Source organism: Argiope bruennichi, chromosome 5 (assembly GCF_947563725.1).
Source record: "Argiope bruennichi chromosome 5, qqArgBrue1.1, whole genome shotgun sequence".
Taxonomy (NCBI): Eukaryota; Metazoa; Arthropoda; class Arachnida; order Araneae; family Araneidae; genus Argiope; species Argiope bruennichi.
The window spans coordinates 109,253,584-109,276,352 of NC_079155.1; the positions used below are offsets into that span (position 1 = coordinate 109,253,584).

At 25.9% G+C, this 22,769-nt stretch overlaps 1 protein-coding gene across 2 annotated transcripts; it reads right to left on the reverse strand.

Moving 5' to 3' along the window:
- Position 1: 1 nt before the first annotated feature.
- Positions 2 to 18,354, reverse strand: LOC129968439 (polypeptide N-acetylgalactosaminyltransferase 13-like). 2 transcript variants are annotated; one of them, XM_056082297.1, is made up of 13 exons: positions 18,188 to 18,354; positions 14,915 to 15,406; positions 13,500 to 13,668; positions 11,858 to 12,024; positions 11,698 to 11,753; positions 10,899 to 11,050; positions 10,052 to 10,222; positions 7,766 to 7,883; positions 5,859 to 6,039; positions 2,026 to 2,165; positions 1,841 to 1,939; positions 1,126 to 1,260; positions 2 to 553 (listed from the first exon to the last, which is right to left on the reverse strand). In XM_056082297.1, the coding sequence occupies exons 2-13, from the start codon at positions 15,138 to 15,140 to the stop codon at positions 407 to 409; spliced, it is 1,761 nt and encodes a 586-aa protein (XP_055938272.1). In that variant the 5' UTR covers positions 15,141 to 15,406; positions 18,188 to 18,354; the 3' UTR covers positions 2 to 406. The 2 variants fall into 2 exon arrangements, with proteins under 2 accessions (XP_055938272.1, XP_055938273.1); XM_056082298.1 differs by lacking the exon at positions 18,188 to 18,354 and adding an exon at positions 17,688 to 17,705.
- Positions 18,355 to 22,769: the final 4,415 nt, after the last annotated feature.

Genomic DNA, 22,769 nt, shown 5'->3' on the forward strand with positions numbered 1-22,769 from the left:
CTTAATAAAATATATTTTATTGTAAAGACTACTATGGAAGAGGTAATCATAATGCACATGAGCATTCGAGTGCAATAGATACCTATGTAACAACCCGGAATATTTTCATACACCAAAGAATAATTCAACAATTTATTTAGAAAAAAAGAACAAAAACCCCAGTCTAGCAATATAAGAATATTTAAGTGTCAAGTTTTTACAAATGGAATGTTCAGTTGGAATTACAGTATTTTTATTATTTAAATAATAAGATAATTGGCTTATTTGGCAATGTTAAACTTTTACTTCGGCTTTGAAACACATAAATAAATACTAAAAATGCAGAATCTTGTACTTTAACCATCACAGATATATTCTCAGAGAATACTGCAGCCTTGTAAGAAATGTATTGTCCTTTTTATTTAAGTTATGAAGCCTGCCATTTAAAACTGCTACTCATTATCCACTTTTGGGACTGCCGACCATCACATTTCTTCAAAGTGGGAAGAGTAACATCAGAATCATCAGGTTTATCCAAACAACGTCTAGTTTGGGAATGTATAATAGTTTGATCCTGCAAAAAAGAAATTAAACATATTAATTGCTAAAAAGTGAATAAATATAGTTTCTTCTCTTTCCTATTTCTTTTGACACACCTTAAATGTCATGAAACTGGGATGGGGAGGAAGGGAAAGCACCATTCACATAAAAATGACACAAATTTAAGGTTGTATTATTGATTAGGCCACAAGCTCCAGTTATTTTTGCAGTATTTTCAGTTATTTTAATTTTGTGCTTTCATTAAACTGACTAAGACCATGAACTCAAATTCTGTCAAAAACATCATTCTAACTGAAAGTTGTATGTTACTATAATTCTAAAAAAAATATTTCTATTTTTTTTAAAAGTATAATGATTGATTTTATAAAGAATTTAGATTGGATTAAAAATTTATTACTTTTTATATATGTTATAATAAAAGCAGCTCTCTTGAAAAAAATTCACAATTTAATGTTTCACTTTATTTCTTTAAATCTTATTACTATTCAAATGTGAATTCAAAAAAGAGGGCTCTGACACTTGTATTATTTAAAGAGCATAATCAAGTTCTCCTCAAAGGTACAAAAATATACTTATTTTAATTACCTCTTTATCATAAGTCCACATTTGATTACCACCCATTCCATGACAACGCAAGAGTTTAACAGGTCCATCGCTTGATGCAGCATCTAAGCAGTTATCATCTGACATTATTTGCTGTCGTTTTGTATAAGCAAATACCTATAAAAGAGAATTATGCAATTGATTTTAAATTTATACATCCAATATAATTAGATAATTTAAGAAATACATATGAATAATTTTTCAACCTCCAAATACTTTTGTTTACAGCATATTTGGATTGAAAACGATTTTTAAATGACATAAATCTCTATAAAAAAAATTAAGTAATAAGCAATTGTTATTATTCAGCTTATTTCTTCATTTGATTGATAATAATTTTACTACTAAATCTTCTCATGTCTATGATACCCAACTCTTCAAGACACATTTCATAAATAATGCTATATCTATAATTCCAGTTTAATATGTACTGACAACCCTCCCTTCAACATGGCTTTTACATAGCATGGCTTGAATATTTTTCATATATTTTGATTCATTTACATTTAATTTTTTTTTCAATACAACACAGAATGAATTGCTTGTAGTATTGAAGAGTTGACTATAGAATAAAAATGGCAAATCTTAATTATTTCTAATCATAATTTACATAGTTTTCATCACCTTTAGCATGAGAAAAAGAAAACAGCTGTCAACTGCAAAATAACTAATAACTTTTTATCATCCAATTCAATACCTGATTTCCTCCAAGGCCATGACAGGCTCCCATTGCAATATGTTCACCACTTTTACGTCCAAATGTATCCAGACAGTTTGCTGTTTCAGCATTTTTAATCTGAAATTGAACATTTTATGTTGCCATGAAATATTTAGAACAAAGAAATCTTTTTTAAAAAAGAGACACAAAAACACAAGACTTACTTCCCCAAGATAATAATAATCAAGAGGCATTTGCGATTCTGGATAAATATTTTCCAAATACCAACGGAAGCTCTTGCACTTTAAATCTTTACGAAGTTTCTTTCTTTCAGTTAGATCACCAATATCAGCCTGCCTTGCACCTGTCAAGATAGGATACTTTTAACGCTTTTGTGATTAAATCAAATTATTGAGTCTTGCATATAACTAACTATATGCAATAAGTAAACCTAACAGAATATATTATGGTTAAATACTAAATTTATAATTATTAAGTTTTAAGATGAGATACAGTGTATACAAAGTTGAAAAATCATTTTTAGAAATAATTACTGCAGATACAATAGGATCTACAAATAAGCAAATTAGATTTTCTTTATTTTTGTGTGAATTAACAAAGTGGAAAGTAGAAATATGCATGCACTCTTCATCTTCTTGTAAACAATTGCTTAAAAAAATGAAGAAAAAAATTTAGAATAAAATAGCTATCAGCTCCAATAATTTTTCAGATTTCTGATACTGCAATATTGAAACAAATATGATTCATAAATTAATATTTTCGCCATCAAAACTATCTCCAGGATAATAATAATAAAAATAATAATTCCAATATAAAAACCATTAATAACAAGAAGATTTATTTTTAAAATTTGCCTTGCAGGAAACTATAAAAAAGTACAACTACTAGAGTAATTTCCCACTGTAAGAGTCAGAAATGGAGGAGAGGGATGCCTACTCAATTTTAATAAAATAATCCTAAATATTTATTTTTTTTGACATATGGAACGTAGCAGGGAAAAACTGTACTATATCTATTTTTCTTCTTTCTTGTTACATTTAAAAAAAAAAAAAAAAAAAAAAAAACAGCCTTTTCATACTTCCTGCTACAATTGACTGGCAAAGAACTGAATTGTTATTGTACAATAATCTTATTGATTTTGAATGGTATAATAACCTTAGCATCAAAAATAATCAGTTTAATGAAAAATTAACAAGGAATTGCACTAAACAATTATTTTATAATTTCACAATTTCATAAATTAATTCTTAAATCTAAGTAAAAAAAATTTCAGAATAGAAACATTGAAGCACATGAAAATATTTTCCAATTGATTAAATTTCCATAATTTTTTTATACCACCTTCCGAAAAGTACTTAATATTGCATGTATACAAAAAGTCAGCTCTATCATGTATATATAAAGCCATAACAGTTCAAATAAATGCAGTGAAAATAAATTTCTTATTTATTAACTCTTTCAATACAGTTCTGATTCATCTGTTATCTTTAAAATGCTATAGCACTTCATTTATATATTGTTAAATTTCAGTTATTAGTAACATTTAGCATTGAAAAAAAAAATGAAATCTCATAAGATTAGACAAAGATTATACATAACTTTTGAGGAAAATGCAAACAAGGATATCAATATTATATAATTTATAATATTAATCAATATTATTTTATAATTAATCACAATAGAAAAATTATCTGGTACCAATTTAATTGAAGATGAAAAAGAATGTGAAGTTGTTATTCCATCTTAAAATACAACGGAAAATGATGAAAAAGCAATCAATGAACTTGATTTATTCATAAAATTTTTTTATAATACTCAGATAATCATTAAGCATTTTTTAGTTAAACATTTACCTACATGCATATAAATTATATAAATGCCTAAATACTAAAAATATTCAATAAAAAATGATTTTCCTCACTGTCGTAAAAAATGCACAATTATAAATTTAATTTTTATTACCTTATATTAATACTAACTAATAAAAATGCAAAACTACTTTTAAAATTGCATTAATAGCATTAACTTTGTTAAAATTATTCATTGAAATTTCTATTATATGCCATCTAGTTGTACATCAATCCATTTAAAGATACATAAATGGCACTTTTACTATATATATGAAAATCTAAACCCAGGGCATAATGAAATTTAATATAAGCTTGTATTGAAATTGCTTAAATGTAACATAATTATCTAATTTATAAATCAAGTAGTAAGTCAAATATATTGCTATTAAAAGACATGGTTTATTGTTTCCATAGAATAAGATAATTAGTGTTTATTATTCTGTTACTTATTATTTATGAAGAATTCATACATAAAAAATTAAATCATTTTAGAAGCTAAGACTTACTGATTATTAATTAGACTATTAATATAGAAAATTCTATACAGACAAAGTAGGCACATAATTACATGAAATTATTATACATGCAATTAATGCCTAGTAATATACATGCAATTTGTCTTATTTCAAGTTCACACTTACTCATGTGTTTCTAAACAAGACAGTACTTTCGTATTCAAACAATTACAATGAAGTTGCTTTTCTTTCACAAACCATATATCTCAGACCTAGTTCCAAATGATTGTAAGATTATAAAATCTAGATTTCTCAATGAAGAAATTTTTCAAAAATGTAATCAAACAAATGTTTTATAAAATATATAATTTTGAATGTTACTTACAAATGATTAATAAATACTAAACTGAATGAATAACATTCATAATTAAACAATGGTAGTTCATCAGCTAAGAAATACATAATGCAGTGCTGCAAAAATATTTATCTAGAGGTTGCAATTAAGAAAGAAGAAAAAACTTTACTTATAAGTAACCTAAATTTTTTTTCAAATCTACGTATAAAATTTATTGCATTTCAGATGTATTAAATTGCCAGAATATGATATAAATTCCTTAAACGTTTTGTCAATAAAAAAATATATGAATGCAGAACTGATAAATGAACGGATAAAAGTACCACAGCACCCAATTTTCTCCTCACATTTCCATCATCATTGAGTCAAGTGATTATAACAGAGATTAAGATGTGCAATAAATTATCTGCAGCATTCATCATGTTAACATAATATTTAATCAATTTAAAAAATAAGCCCAGTAATATTTTCAAAACATGATTATATATTTTTTTGAAGAATAATTTCTATCAAAAGAAAGCAAATATTTAATAAAGCAAGTAACAAGAACCAAAACCAAAACTAACATCCAATGCAAAAGAGGGGGAAAAAAAATTTAAAAAAATCAGCATTTGAAGCCAGATCTGCTCTGGTTGTAGTTCCAGCACTTTTGAATTCAAAGCTATCAATCAGCTGTATTATCTATGTATAAATTAACAGTGAGCAGCATGACAAATTGAGGATCGAAGTTTTTCTTGCTTATAATTTCATGTTCTTCATATTTTGTTTGTAATGCTTTTTCCCCCATTTCCCTATTTTGCTTTACTTTGTCACTTTGGCAAAGTAAAGCAAAAAAAGTATTAAAATCTCAAAATGGAAAAGTAAGAAAATTTGAAAAGAAATTAGCTTTTAAAAATAAGTTCAAGGGTTTTGTAGCCCTCATGAAAAAGCCACCACTGCAATCAATTAAAGTTTTAACAATTAATTGAACATATCTCAAAATAGTGGTTTATGATGCTAGCAATATTTTTAAACTCTTGATAACATAATTAATATTACAATTAATGTCTAAAACCTGTAAATTAATTTTTTTTGTTTATATATACATTAATATAGAATTTGACTATAAGACATTGATATTGCAATGTAGTCACTGTTGCCTAGATTATAAGACAAGTAGCTTAATCTACATGTTGCAATATAACTTGCCATATTATGCTGATTTTATAGCAGATTAACAATTTGCAAGTATTTTGTCATTCTGGAAGTTAACACAAATTAAGTTAGAAGGGGTTGAGTATTTCTCATTCAACTAAATGTTCATTTTGATACAGTATTTTGGGTCGTTAATATGAAAATAATTATTGGCAGGTTATTTAAAAACAAGTAAAACTTACCAGGATTAATTGCATAGTAAAAGTCCTTCCATTCATCCAACCAAACTTCTGCAAGCCTGGCATTATTATGGTTAACTATTTTGCTTGTACCACCAGGGAAAGTATATGGAGTGGATTTGCGAAAAACATGACCAACGTGTGAGCAAGTGACAATCTCTAATGTTCCCCCACACATCCAAATCTAAATAAAAATAAAATTTAATTGTTTATTCATAATAAATTATCGAATTAGATCAAATAGAAAATTGCATATTACTAATGTAAAAGTTTGGTACACATTTCATATGTCCCCAAATCTCTTTATTACATTAGTCACCTCTGGCGATCAGCTGGCAACCCAGGAATATTGATTAAATCTTTCAGGTATTATGTCATTCTACTAAATTGCCCAAATTGTAACATTTAAACTGTCTTCTATAAGTTCTGTTGATTGTGCACATAAACCTTTTTAATTAAGACCAATCCCATAACATCAAATTGCTATTAAAAACGAAAATGTTTGGTTCATCTATCTTTTAAATTTTGTGGTAATCTATTTTCACTTTTTTAATTCATTTTGTAAATCACACAGAGATGAAACAGAATCCCTTAGCTTGCAACAATGAAAGAAAACCACAGAATAAAATATTTGATGAAACAATGAAAACAGTTGAATTTCAGGGCAATAATGTTAACCTGTTGTTAAAAATGAAGGTATATAAACTCTCAAAGTTTAGAAATAATTTGTCCGCTCATTAAATTGATGTTATTAAGACAATTTTTTTTTAAAATTTTTGAAATGGTATAAAATTTATTTTTGAATAATAATATTTTTGGGAGTTACCATAGGAAAACTGCAAAAATTCTGTTTAATTTTCAATTAATTAAAATTCTAATAAATTTTTTTAAAATCACCCTAAGGTGCACATTCTTGATTTTCAAGGTATATATATATATGACAAATTTGGTATTGTAGGTCAAACGGATTGGCCTACAGAGTGCCAACACACCCACATCCATCATTTTTATTATAGTAGAAATGACAAAAAGACAAACTCCACTTCTATTTCTTAATGTTAGAATTTAATTAATTTCTTGTTAACAATTTATGGTAGATGAATTCCAAATACAAAATATATTTTATTCCAATAATGAATGGGGAAAATTAGATATAATTTGTGAAGGTTTCAAAAATTTAATAATAACAACAAAAAAGAGGAAAGTAAAAATATTAAAACAGATCAAATAAAATGATCTTTAAACAATGAAAATGAATTATGTAAAAGAAGGGCTAGTTTATACACTAATACACAATTAAAGAAAATATAGAAGTTAAAGAAAGGTTTGCCATATATGACATGATATTCTGTACTGGCAATTTTAAAGAAAATGAATAGAAGAAGTTAATTTTGAATGGCAGAAGAATAAAATTAATTAATTGTAAATTGCACTTTCAAATCTCTAACAAATTTGCTTAATGTTTTTAGCAATTATTTGTTTTTGAACTATCCCTTGTCTGCTTATTTTACTCCTTTTGTATGGTGATCAAGCGTGTTAACAACACTATAAAATAACCATATTCTTTTAATAATAAGCTAAAGTTAAATAATTTACAGATGTTACAAATTGGTAAATAAATTAAGTAGAAATCATAAAAAGTTCAAATATCCTGGAACTTTTAATCGAATGAATTTGGTAATATCTTTTCAAACCCAAAGATGCCATCTAATTTAGACAGCGGAAAAAATTATATAGTTAAAAGGTTAAAGGTTAATAGAAAGATCAGTTGCAATACTTTTCTACACAATACATAATTATGAATTTCATTTAAGCATCATTAAATCTCTGCATCATTCATAAATATAAAAGAAAATTACTCTATTTGTATAAAATTTTAAATATACAGAAAAAAAAAAATGACAACTCACTCTAAATGAAAGCTCCAAATTTTCTCCACCCCAGATGTCCATGCCCTCATCATATTTACCAATTTCTTCAAAATAATCTCTATCAATTGAAAATAATCCACCTGCCATTGTAGGGGTTCTAAAGACAGACAACGTCCAATAAATTACAACTCTTTTATTATACAGAAAATTGTCAAAGTAAAACTAAGGATTTGAAGGATTGCAATTACCGATTATGTCATTTAAATATTATATATATATATATATATATATATATATACAAAATACAAATGAATTATTTTATTAGCAGTCTTCTCTTTTCTTTTTGAAATATACAAATTTTTTATAATTTTATTTGTAATGAAATGCTGTAAAATTTTTTAAAGTATCATTTTCAAATTTAACATAAGAATCCAAGCACATCAAATTTAACATAAGAATCCAAGCACATCTTCAATAGAGGATAAAAAGAAAAGCATAAACATACTAATAATTTAATTAATAATTTGCTGTTAACTTTCCCCACCCCCACCCCGTTCTCAAAATTTTTCTATTAGAAACTTTTTTCTAAAATTAAATGAACTAAAAACATTAACCAATAGCAAATCTAAAAACCTTCAATTCCTCAAATAATGTTTCTCATTTATAATTCATAATTTGTTATTTATAAAAAGAAAAACTAAAAATAAGATATTTTTGTAAAATAAAACAATTTTGTCAGAATACACTTTGATGAAGAAAAATATTGAATGTTTTCACAGTTGATTGCTCTTTAAATTTGACAATTACAAAAAAAAAAAAAAGTGTAATTTTTAAAGCTAAATTCTAAAATCGGCTTTCTGTTCTAGATGTTCTTCAAATCAAACTTGTAGAATTTCTCATGTTAACTCAAAATTTTATAAAATTGTTATAAAGGTGGATGGTTTATTCTTTTATCATATTAACTTGAGAAATTAAGCAATAACCTTAATCAATAACTTTAAAAATATTTACAAAATGAAAATTCTTTCTGATAAGTAATAGATCATAATTTAAGAATGCATTAAAAAAAACCTTTAACTCCTTTACTAATTATAAAACTTTCTATTAATATAAAGACTATGATTTCATTTACTGGAAAAATCCACAAAATAACAATCCTGAATAAGTAATAAAACCTTTATATTGAAGTGCAAATTATGTTTTCTTTCTTTATTTTACAGAAATTACTATAACTTAACATACAATATAATAAATTCGGAAATAAATATGCTGCAATGTTATTTTAACGTTATCTGAATTCAAATTTACCATGAGGTTTGAAATGCAATGAGCTTATACAATAGTAATACTTTTAAAACTAAACATTTTGGTCAGAGTAACTGTAACTTTAAAATTGTGCATATTATGATGAAAAGCAACACAAAATCTAAAAGAATTTAAAGCATTTTTCAAACATTTTTATCTAAAATTACACATTTAAATATTTATGACTACTAAGTAGAGATAATTGCTGTCTTGCCTTTTTTTAAGCACGTGAAACAGAAATAGTAATTCAGATTTCAGAATTTTATAACTGAATAATAAGGATCCAAGAATACATGCAATGCAATTTTATAATAAGCCAAGGGGGGAGGGGAGATATATATTCTCAATTATATTTTAAATTAAAAAAAAAAAAAAAAAGGGAAAAGTATAAGTACATTTTAAGAGTGATATAAATAAAGCTAATATTAAAAAAATAAAGTTATACAAAGCAACTGCATTGAACTTAATAAAAATTTACTGAGACCACCATGAAAACAAATAGAAATAGAAATCCACAATTAAATGCATTCTTAAGAATAACGAAAAATATTCATTTACTTACAAAAAAGATTTCTGACACAGATTTACTATAATCGTCATGTTAGAAACCTGTTAATTTAACGGTATTGGACATACTTTTATTTACCTGTTCAAACTTTGATTTTCATGAATAGAAGTGTCTATCAGAGTAAAATTATTTCAAATGCATGCTACACAACATGCAATAATAACAATTTTGGAAAAAGCGACTACAACAACTATGTACTATTTGTTAATATATTGTTATTTTTATTGGTTATAATTAAACATCACTGTCAGAGTAAATGATACCGTTTTGCTTTTTGATAAAATATTGTCTCTTTTCTTTCTTATGTAACTGATTTTGAGACTAAAAGTTTCTTGTTTCATTGCTATATTAAAGCAACCAAATATATAAAGGAAAAAAGAATACTTAGCACAATATGATGCACAAGGAATGATAGATAATTAATATTTGACTGTACATGAATAATTCCATACTTAAGAGGTAGGCTTCGATCTCCTCCTCTACGGTCCACTTCTCTCTGCGGTACACGGTACCAGCGGAAATTAAGTTTCCAGTTGAAGCCACCCCACGTCATATCTGATGCAGGAACATATTCAAAAGTTTCATCACTAATTACATCAATTATAGGACACACTACTCGAGTTCTGAAAAAAACAACAAGTGATTTAAATGATTGTATTAGAAATTAGAACTTTCTTAATTAAATGAAATAGCATCATGTTCAATAGTAATTTGGATCTCGCATTCAGTGCATAGTAACAAATTCTTTAAAAAGTGGACAAACTAAAATGTTTAATTATTCCATATTTTTTCCATTAAATATTTGTTTCTAATAATTCATTTAAAAGGTCAGATTATGATATTCTTTAAAAAAGATTTTGAATGAAATATTTTTTGATATGGAAACTGTAAAAGAAATGCTTCATTAAGTACCATTCATTGATGGATTACAAAATTGACAAGGAATTTATTTTAGCAAATTAAATAAAATTTATAATATAAATCCATTTATATTATTCTACAAGGCTCAGAAATATATTCCTTAGAAAATATACAATTGTTGATGTAATCAATTAATTCATAATTGATAAAAATTCTTCAATGAATTTATAGTTTTAAAAATATATTGTAAGACAACTCATAAAAATATAAAATTCATACTTGACTATATTTTATTCATCCATTACTTAAAAAAAAATCTAGGCAGAAATCCAGAAATATGGTACTAAATATTAAGCAACAATATATTACTTTTAAATATTCACCAAAATTATTTAAAATTATATATTAATTAGTCTAATAGAATGAGTATATAATTACCTATCTTCAGCAACTCTAGCAAGAAGTGGTTCAAGCCAGCCTCTAGTACATTCACAGTGTGCATCAAGGAAAGTAATAACTTGGCCTGTTGTTGCAGCTGCTCCAATGAGCCTAGCTCTTATCAAACCCGATCTTTTGCCAGTACGCATAACCTAATTAAGCAAAAAATATTTAATCCTCTATATTTATATATTTAGTACTCTTTATATTAGGAAAGATCTTTTAATGCTCGAAGTTCAGTATAATTTGCATGAATGATGGATTTAATTACTCTAGAATAATTTTTCACAAGATTAAGTTTTAAAAACTAAATAATTCATATTTTCTCCTTTATAATTCTTCAACTGTGTAAAAGAGGAAAGGTTCAACTTATATTAATGCACAAATAAAGTAATAGTTACTTCTAAAATAGGCATTTTATTATTCATTATATTTTTCTTAATTCCCTACATTTTTATTAGTACCTCAAAAATGTTTACCTTTTATAGTACCTACAATTTTCCTATATGACAAAGAAAAAGAAGCATTAGTTTAAAAAATGCATCACAACATTAATTATTAAAGAAGAAATCATAATGTTAGAGTACAAGAGGATCAATTATGGTACATGCAATTTTATATTACAAATTAAAAAATATCAGTGAAAAAAACTAATCACAGCATACTGAACAATTTGTTATTTACAGATATTGGTTTTTATACTAAAATTCATTCAATAAATATGATATAAAAAAAGGAGTTGTACACATCAAATGTTTAAAATTTAGATAAAAATTTAAAATACTAAAGAAATATTTACTTTAGTTGGAATGCTTAGTTTGGACACAAAGTTTTCAAGTTTCTTTCCAAGATACTCTGAAATTTAAAGATTCAAGAATTACATCTCTAACGATTAAAATTGCAACTAAGGGATAATTATCTAAAAAATTCTCAAATGCATATATATGATTGAAACATACCTCTTTCACTTGCATCATCTACCAATATTATTTCTGATATTAAAGATGCTGGTGAAGTGCTTATGACACTATACACTGTACGTAGCAATGTAGACCATGCTTCATTATGAAATACAATTACTATACTGGTAGTAGGTAAAGAGCTGGGATATTGCTTTCGTCTGCATCTGAATTTAGGGAATAAAACATCATTTAAAGTAAGTATTTCTACAAAATTTGTTAATTGCAATTAATTAGCATTTTAAATTCATACACATAATTTATCAATAGGGTGATCAGATTAATATTGTCACCCGAGATCAAATATAGTAATTACAGTATAATCTTTCTAGGGATAACTTCTTTACTACAGGAAAAAAAAAAAAATTAAAGTATCTTGTAAACTTAAATTTCAGCGATGAGATTAAAGCATTTTTATATCTAAAGGCATATTTAGCGATTTCTTCATAAATAAATCTACATATATGAAAAACAACTGAAGGTTGTTTTTCCCCCCTTAGCAACAAACAAAAAGAAAAAGTAAATTATGTACATTTATTAAAGTTGTTTTTCTAGTTCAGATAAAATAAATAAAAGGCATATAAGAAAATAAAAAATAAAGTTCTTTATACTTACATTATATTCTAATTAATACAGGTATAAAAAGAAAGCTTTATATAAGATATATTTCTTTTTTCCCCCCCTTCTCTAATTTACAGCTTTGGTGATTTGGTAAAAGATTCATTATCGTTATTTGAAAGCATCTCAGAATGCTTTATATTATTTTACTGTTATCATTGATTAGCTTATTATTCATTACTGTTTACAGATTGTAATTCAGGATAATAAAATAGTAGGTCAAAAATTCCCACTTTCATGAAATATATAAATATTTTAACATTTGATTCACAAATAAACTGGTTGCTTTTTCCAGTTACAAATGATATTATTTACTAACAACAACAATACAGTAGACATCGCATTCTTTTTCAATTTGAAATAGATTTTCTATCTTGCATTTAAATATAGTCAGTGCATAATGAAAGTGAGCCATCAAATTTGCACAAAAGGTTAATTATATTTGTACATATAATAAATCCAAAATTTTATGAACTAATTGGGTCTAAATTTGAAAATCTGTTAGTCAAATTATGCACTATTTAATGAACAACATTTTTAAAAAAAAATTATATATGAAATTGTACTTCATAATGTAAATGTGCAATATTTAATGCATAAAACATATTAGTAAAATGTAAAAAAAAAAAAAAAAAATCTCAAGAAAATTTGTCTCAAGTCTGTCTGATTAAAAGTGACGTGAATTAAATCAAAGTTTACTGCACATGTGAATTTATGCTTCACTTAATTAGGAACACGAATAAAACAGTTTTGGAAAAATATAAAAAATCTTACTGCATTTCATTTTTTGAAAATCATGTTTATTATTTTTAAAGTGCCATAAAATCAAATGAATTTCATTTTATCATTAATATTCTACAAGAGGAAAAATATCACAAAGGGGGAAAAAATACCCAAGAAAAAACAACGAACAAAATTTATTCATTTTAGTCATTCATAAAACAGTTTTAAAAATGTCTTATTTCATGGATAAATAAAATCACTTAATGACATAAAAATAGACAGAAAAAAAAAGTCTACTTACGATTCCATGCGTACATCTAGGAGACTTCTATTCAAGGCAATGCGATCACTTGCTAATAAATTAAACTGATTTAACTTAAATTTTTCATTCTTTAAAATCTCTTCTTCTTTAGGAATGACAACAGCTTTTCCCATTTCACCGGGCCAATGAGATGGATTTAATTTATATTCTAATATAAAAAAAAAATGTGTAAATAAAAAAATTACTTAAGTCAATTAGATACAAAAGCATCAACTTCATTTATGAAATAATCAGTTTATAGTAATAAAACTTGTAATCTTTTTAAAAGCCTATAAAATAATACAGCATTATATAATTTTTCTTAAAGATCCTTCTTCTCACAACATACAAAAATCTATCATAAATTGTCTAGTCAAATTTGTATGTTATAAATGATATTTTGAAATTTCTTATATTCTATTATTTATACAATAACTATATTTCCTTTCTGTAATTAAACTGAATATATCCTCCTTTTTTTTTTTTTTTTTTTTTTTTTTAGAAGTCAAAGTTTGAAACAATTTTCAATTAATATACATTATTCATTAGCCAGATTTTGAAATAAAAGTATTGTTTATTTTGAAATTGTTTTCTCTTTTTAAATTTATTTTTGAGTTAATGAAAGGAAATCAAAAGTATTCTTTATTATTTTATATTTCACTATATTAATGCATAAGTAAGTTTTTAAATTAAACACTTATTTTTCAGTAATTTCGCTGAAAGAATTTTTTTAAAATTATTCATTTAACATTGCAATTATTTGAACCATGGTACTTTTAACGTAATTTGAAAAAAAGATTTAATAAAATTGAAATTAAACTAGTATTAACAGGTTAACAACTTTTTTTATATCTTACTTATGAACTAAAAGAATAACATTACATTTTATTTCACTGAATGTAGAAAAATGCTCACTCAGATATATGCAACAGTAAAATCTTAATTCAGTGTAAATAAACATTCGTTGAAATTGTACACTAAAATGGTAGGAATGCAATTAGGAAAACAGATTTTTTGCATTTATTTTTTTAAATATTTTTTTAATATTTGCATGTGACTAAGCTAATTAGACTTTTTAATTGTATAATCTAACAGTTTAACTATTTAGTTATAGTGATGTGAAGGACATGCTGTAAAATAAACCACTTTTACAAAATAAGTACATCTCTAAATATTGCTTATTTTGTTGAATAAACCTGCACTGACTAAGTTTTTACATATTTACCAATTATCTGCAATTCAAAATAATATAACTTTGATTCTAATCCAAAGCATTTAGATTTAAAAAAAAAACTGAACATTATAATCATTATAAATAACACTGACATTAAAATGAGTTAAAAGCATTGATAAAAACTTATTGTGAAATCTTCATTTAATATCATAGCTATAACAGTACATGAAATCCATATTACCTTTTGGACTGTATCTTGCAAATCTTCCTTTTGGTGCATTAGGAGACTTTGAAAACTTTACATCATCTTCACTGGGCAAGTCTTTAACAACCACAGTCTTTTTTATGCATAAACTGTTGTTACCAGCACAATCAGTATAATACATAAGCATCAAAGCTCCAATCATAAACCACACTACTGATGTGACAATAATTATTTTACAAGTATAAAAACGAAAGCGAACCATGTTGAATAATATAGAAACAGGTAAGTAGAGTTATTTTCAAAAATACACCTTAAGTAGGTAAATTGTTGCTTATAAATTTCTTTTGCTTAAGTGAAATTATTTAAGTAAGCCATCCACTGCTACTTTGGAATGAAAAGTAAGGCAACATTTTATAAATATTCAACTGTAGCAGCTTTGGAGTGGAATGCATGAGAGAAGAATGCAAAAACAATATAACATGTAAAGAACTCATACATTGTTGTATAATATGGCAGATGAGAAGAAATCTGAAATAAAAAAGAAATATGAATATATAATATATATTAATTATAATTAAATAATATCAAGATAAGATCAGTTACAATAAAAAATAGCTAGCATTTAAATTAGAGCAAAAAACACTCTACTTAAAGGAAATTAACTGGAAAAATAAGTACAAATCATTCTAATAAGGGAGGCATTTAATCTATATATACTATCTATATATAAACATTACTATCTATATATATATAAACATTACTATCTATATATATAAACAGATGAATTAGAATGTCCTTAAAAAAAATCTAATATCAATTGCTATTCAACCTGTTTTAGAGAAATAACCTTTGTTGTTATATATCCCATACTATTTGCATTCAAACTCATCCAGTTTCACTCATCTTTTACAACCATTCTATGAGGTCTAATCATCATTAGATAGTTTTACATTCAATCTATATTTATTATACCATGCAGTCTTTGAGAGAAAAGAAAAATGGATAATATCATGAATAGCTAAAAATTTTATAATTATTAAATGACAAACATTTTAAAACACAGTTCGAAGAGCAGGATGAAACCTGAACTGACACTCCTTTTATAACTTTCACACCACACCAACAAAATAATATTTGGAGGATTAATGTGCGAAAAAATTTTTGTATAAAAAGAATCATATGTGAAATTAAATTTTGAACTTGCAACTATCCAATCATGAAGCAGATACTAGAAGAAAAGCTTTTAGAAATAAAGAAAATCCATTCTATTTTCAATAATATAATCCCACTTTTATACAGATATTTTAGATATCTACTTGAAACCAATTTAAAGCCTGCCTTTAACATATTTGATGAAATATTTATAAATACATTAAATACAACTTATTTTATTCATCAACTAATTTTTTTGCAAATAAGCAAAAAAAGTTATTTCATACTAGTCTATTTTTAACATAAATTGACAATAAGAACTTTGATTTATGACAATTTAATTTTTAAGATAAGATTCTTTCATTCAGAAATAAGATGAAAAAAAAAATTTTTTTTAATACTAAATCATGTTGGAATATAAAATTATCCTTTAAAATTATATTTTATATAAATCTCTTGATTAAATCAATGGTTCTAGGAAGTTCATAATAAAAAAAAAGATTTTAAATCAATACAGACTTCTGACACTACATCTCCATCCGAAATGGATAGTAAAATTTGCAGCTATAATATCCAGGTAAAAAAAACGTTAATATATTAGATTTTAAGCTTTTAATCTACTGCAACAAGTAAATTTAATAAATAATTTAAAATATCAATTAAAATTCAGTACAAATGAAATGTTAAATTATAACTATTCTTAAAATAAAATTATAAAAAGTATTAAAATTATGGAAATATTTATTTTTTTCCACTATTATTAGATATTGCAATCAACAATACATGATTCTGTAAAATCAGTAATTTTAATGGCAAAACTAAAGAACTCAGTAGAGATTATCCAGTAAATCATGCCAAGAAATAGAAAATCTACCAAATATTAAATAAAGAATACAGTTAGGTTGCCATAGGAAGGAAGGAATGAAGTTTGTTTTCCGACGTATGCTCCTGAACGGATTCTTAGCTTGTGCCGGGTTCACAAAAATCAAAACTCGAATTTTATCATCTATCCAAAATTACAGTCTGGCAATTGTATTGTACTCTTTAGTTCAGCTATTTTAATCATTGAAAAGATCTAATCAAACAGAAGGTTAAAATAATTGTAGAAAATAAATTGCATTGTTAAATGCAATATATTTCAAGATTTTAGACACACATGTTATAATATTAATAAAAATAATAAATCAAATTTCCTTTAAATAAAAAAAAACATGTTTAAACATAGATTAAAAACTGTAAACTCGTAACTTTTCAGAATAACTGTATACAGAATTTTTATTAAGTAAAATTAAATATATTTCAGTAATATGGAAAGAAAAAATATATGAATGGTGAAAATAAATAAAAATCAAATTGCATGGTAAAGTTAACAACAATAAAACTATAAGTATAAATTTTGAATACACTAATAAATTCTCGTTATGCATAATATAAAATTCAAATCATTTCATATTAGGGACAAATTATTACTGTAAATAAAAATTTTAAAAAAATGAACAAAATTCATTGAGTGAACTGAATACCAAACCGTAAATCACAATTTAATCATAATCATCGCATTAACATAAGTCCACTACTAAATTATTCTATGACAATTAAATCGGAACAAATTTTAATTTCCATTAAAATTTTTAATGCCAAAATTCTAGTCTCTTACTAAAATGAAAATAAGACAGTTTAAGCATTTAAATGATAATCCACGATAGAATATAAAATTATAGTATAGTATTTTTCTTCTGATCACAATCCAGGTATTTTGTAATTTTTTCAATCTTTCCACGTATTTTTACACATCACACTTTACAGCTCTTATCTAATTTATTATCAGAACCAAAGAGAGTGAAACGGATGAATTAAAACACTTTTTTTTCTTCTCATAACGCCAAACTACAGAGATATTGAACAGTAAAAATAATTAACTCACAGTATAAAAATTTACAAAATTGCAGATGTAATCTATAAATTATTCAGAAAACTATAGTTTGTGCATTTAACTATATGTAGAAGACATTCAAATAATAGCAAAAGAATTTTTAAAATCCGGTAATAAAAAAATTGGTTTGAAAAATCTAATAATTCCGGTATGAAAAAGAATAATCGAAACAAAAACATATGAGCAAATTAAAATAATGCAAAGCAATGAATGAAACTACATACTTGGCAGTAGCTTCATAATAATATTACGGTTCCATTCTTGTAATTTTTATTTCAACTAACATGTCAATATTTAATAGTAAGTCGTAAAGAATTGAAACAACAAATAAAATTACTATCCGTGAAGGTTAATCACCTGTTTCCTTTTCATCTGACAAGTGGGAAAGGAAATTCCGTGCATTAAATTAGTTCCTTATTCAGAAACCAGGATGCGCTGATCGACTAAAACAACACGTCAGACGATTTATAAATGATAAATATAAAAATAATAAGCCACCAAAAAGTGTGTATCTATTAATGCTTACAAGATGAATCATATATTATTATGTCATCATGATTCATCTTAGATCTCAAGGACCTGAGAATAGTATAGCACAGATTTTATTTAACACTGAATGAATGTCGCACTAGGACATTTTGATGTATACGGGGTCTAATGATTAATGAAGCATTCCTGTTAAATAAAGCTATAATTCATCCGAAATCGATGGGATTGAACTTAAATCTGATTCTTTCAGTCAAGAAACATTTAAGTTCAAAACTGGAACCATTTATTCATTCACTTAACAAGGGTTCTTTGATATCTGAAGTTGAGAACAAACCAACTGGATTTCTCTGAGTATTTTGTGAAATACAAAACAGAGGAATTTTTAAATCTTATTCTGAAGCTGAAAGATGTGATTCATTTCCCTAAATTCGTAAATGTATGAATGTTTCCTTCGGATTTAACATTCATCATTGTTGCGTCGTTGCGACAGATTTCTGAAAATGCAGTTGCTTAGGGCTGCTAGACGGAGAAATGGCTGTACGCAGATCAATTTAAAAAAAAGGAAGAACTATAGTTTCAAATAAATTAATTTTACTAATGAAAATCTGTAAATTATTAAATATTAGATAATACTTATACTTTTTCAAGTATTAGGATCTATCTATTTCAATACATCCACTTAGTTATTATAGTAATTCCAAAAACCAAACATCTGCTTAAAGTGAGTAAAAACGTGGATGCCGTGGAATCATACTTTATAATAAATTAATATAAGCACATACATATTAAGAAAGTTAGTAAAATAAAAATAAAAACTCTCAAAAATAAATCATTTGCATGTTGATTAAATTAAAAATATGTCGAAATACGAATATTATTTATTAAAATATAGAGCCTCATGACTTGCATCATATTGGGCCGCAAATTGCTTACATCCGCTCCTGGCGCCATTTCAGGTTTCATATAAGTTCTAGCTCGAACTTGAGGCTTTTTTGATCAGAAACAGGCAACCATGGAGTAGAGGGAATGAATTTATCCTTTAAAATCACTTTTCTCCTTTTAGTCATGGTATATAAAAATATTTTTAGAATTGAGACTAATTAAAGAAAAGTAATCCAGTTAGATAAACTGGATTTGATTTGTTAGTAAATTTGGTTGATTAATACGTAAGTAACGAAGTAAGAGACATCATTTTGCATGAGATAAAAAACAAGTATTTAGGATTTTGTCTTGAAAAATATGTTAACCCATATAATTTCAATCAAAGATTAATGAATTTGTTGTTAAGTACACTTCTCACGGTCGTAGAAAAGGTTAAATGGATATAACATTCTTTTGTAGCTGTACATCCCGTGCTATTTACATTCAAAATTCAATGCGTAAACTACTGAAACTGAAATAAACAAGGAAAGAAAAAATGGAATAGTCAAACCTCTTCTCCGCAACATCACAGAGAATTTATGATTTAGGCTGAATTTCTTTTTCTTTATTTTGAAATTTACTCTTAATTATATCATATGTCCATGCAAAATAAATAAATAAATAAAATAAAATAAATTAAAAATTATAATTTATATGTAAGGAATAATGTAAGAAAGTTTAAAAATGAAAAGTATTGCTGCAAAATATATTTAAAAATATTTTAAAGAGTATAATAAAATTAAAGTAAAAAAGTTGTAAAAAAATAAAATTATGTCATACAATTTGTAATACAATGAAAAAACTGGTGGTTTTATTATTTTTTTAAAAATTTCTTGTGCAAAAATATGAATTGATAGAAAAAATGTTAAAATTTCGATTTATTTTTAAAAATTAAAAATCTAACTAAAATTTTGAAAATCCTTTTCTACTGAGACTTTACCCACGAAGTAATAATATATCAAGGTCGGTTGCTCTAATTCTGAAGATACGCTCTGCAATAGCAATTTACTGAATAGCAATAGCAATATAGCAATTTACAAACACTAAACCTATATATAAATATTATCAAATTTTGTGCTGTAGCAACAATTTTTTCAGTTTTAAATTTGTCAATGCATTTAATTTTTATTTGTTTGTGTTTCTGAAAATTAAACAAACATTTGAATAAATAGAATGTTTATCTGATAGTTATTAAAATAAGTGTTATTTTCAGTGACGTCTCACGCATTGTGGCCATGAAGATGCTGTAACCATCCCAATGGCCATTGCATAGTCCCCCTAGAATACATTGCACAGTAATGTTTTTGGCATGACTTAAATTTTGCCTTTTCCAATTAATTTTGATTAATTTAACTCTTACTGAAAAAATAATAACAAGACTTTTGACTTGATGCAGGGATTTTTTTTCAAAGAAACTGATAATTCTTTTTAGTTCATTTTAAGAAAAAAATTAAAACTTTAAGACAAATGTTTTTACTTATTTTTCTTGCAGTCCTAATTCTTATCTAAAATGATTTACACAGCTGTGGCTGAGCAATAAAAAAACTTAGATATTCTTTGAAACTTTGATAAAAATCAACATATGTAATGATAATTTAATTCTAATTTCAATTTAATTAATTTCCAAGATTTTATCTTAATTCAGCCCATAGTAACTTCATTCTAAAAATATTCTCTTATTTCTTGATCCTATTCCACTGTCTCTACTTAATTAATTCAAGAGAAGCTTTATAAAATTGCTGAATCGGCTTAACGCCGACACTTTCACACGCTTGGCGGAAAGGGGTAGAAAACTGTCCAGTAAGTACATTCTTTTTAAAAGATCCCTGTGTTTCCCTTACATGTGATTGACATGCGTCAGAAATCCCGATCAGAATCTTATTAATATATCAGCACTATGAAGAAATATTTTTCCTATCAAAATCTCAAGTAATATAAGACGAGGAATAATTTATTTTGTCCCTTTTTCCACTTCTGCTTTTTGTGCTGCGCTGTGGCGGACGCGCAATGTCCGCGTCTTTGCTTGTAAATAATTATGCTTTCCCGATGGATTAAAAAGAATTTAAAAATGTAAAAAGTCTCGTCACTGTCTTCAAACTGCATTCTACTTCATATAAAATAATGCTTACATATACATACTATGGATTTTATTTTCGTAAGATGGTTTTTAATTTTTTATTTTATTTATCAATAATTTGGCTTCTTCTTCTTCTTCTTTTTTTTACTCATATTTAAATTTCAAACCCACAAAAAAGTTTTCTGAAAAAAAAAAAAAAAAGACAAAAAAAATTGCATCTATCATCTCTGAAAATAAGGGAGATATTATTTTTGGGGTAATACCTCTTTTATTTCACAGAGGATCCAATGGAATTACTGCATTTATTCAATGACAGAAAGTAATGTGACTCTTTTCTCAACGCCTTTGCTTCGAAAACTGTGAAAAGGAAGAATATCTTTCTTACTACGTTTACAAGCGATAGAAATGAGCCATTTTTGAAATTTTTCTTTATGGTTAGCTTGATTGATTGATTGAAATGTGATGAGAATGGGATTTTTGGCAACAAAGGTCGTTATCCCCTAATGCCAAAAGAATGCATTCAAGAGATATTAAAAAACTTCAGAGACTGGAAGAGGATCCTAAGATACTGCTTATTAGTAACAGCTGTTTGAATAAACGTTTTGAATGAAGAACAAGAATGAAGAACAACATTAAGTTTTGCAAAAAGATTTGATCTATAAGTTGCGTATTTGGAACAAAAGCAAGATGATATGAAAACTCTCAAAGAAATGGTACTAGAATGTTAATAGATATCGCTTTCAAAATTAAATAAATAAATTGTTATATTTATACACTATACATCTTTAGATCATACACATGTTTAAGAGAATCTGTTTATGATTAAAAAATAGATTCTGTCCGTGAATTGACCGTCTGGCGCCGATTGCTTTCAGAAACATGTAAACACAATAACTCAAAAACACGGTGATTTAAAAACATCAAAATTGATATGGGATTTTGTGACTACAAGTGTAGTTTCGTGTCATTTTTTCTTTTTCAGTCGTTTGGGGAAAACGCATCTAAAGCACAAATTTGATTATCTATAAACACGCATGTCATGGATTAATCGCCAAAAAAATCGCCAAGGGTCATAAGATGGATTCAATTCCAATAAAAAGTAAATATTTCATAATTATTTTATACCTATGCCCTGCAAGATGTACTTCGGAATAACACCTCAGAATTTTAGAGTTTTAGGTGTTCCTGAAGAACACCTTAGAACGTATGCGAGACAGTTTTGGGGAGACAATCCTGCTGTTTTCATCTTGTTTCGTGAACTCTTTTTTTATATTAAATTATTTTTAGGAAACAACTAACCCGAACTTATTACCTTAATA

Excerpts from the sequence above, each read along its gene's own strand:
- LOC129968439 (XM_056082297.1), bottom strand. The coding sequence starts at position 15,140 with ATGGTTCGCTTTCGTTTTTATACTTGTAAAATAATTATTGTCACATCA. Across the intron at positions 7,884-10,051 it reads GATCGAAGCCTACCTCTTAA|AACCCCTACAATGGCAGGTG; the intron begins GTATGGAATTAT and ends GTCTGTCTTTAG. Across the intron at positions 554-1,125 it reads TGTGGACTTATGATAAAGAG|GATCAAACTATTATACATTC; the intron begins GTAATTAAAATA and ends TCTTTTTTGCAG.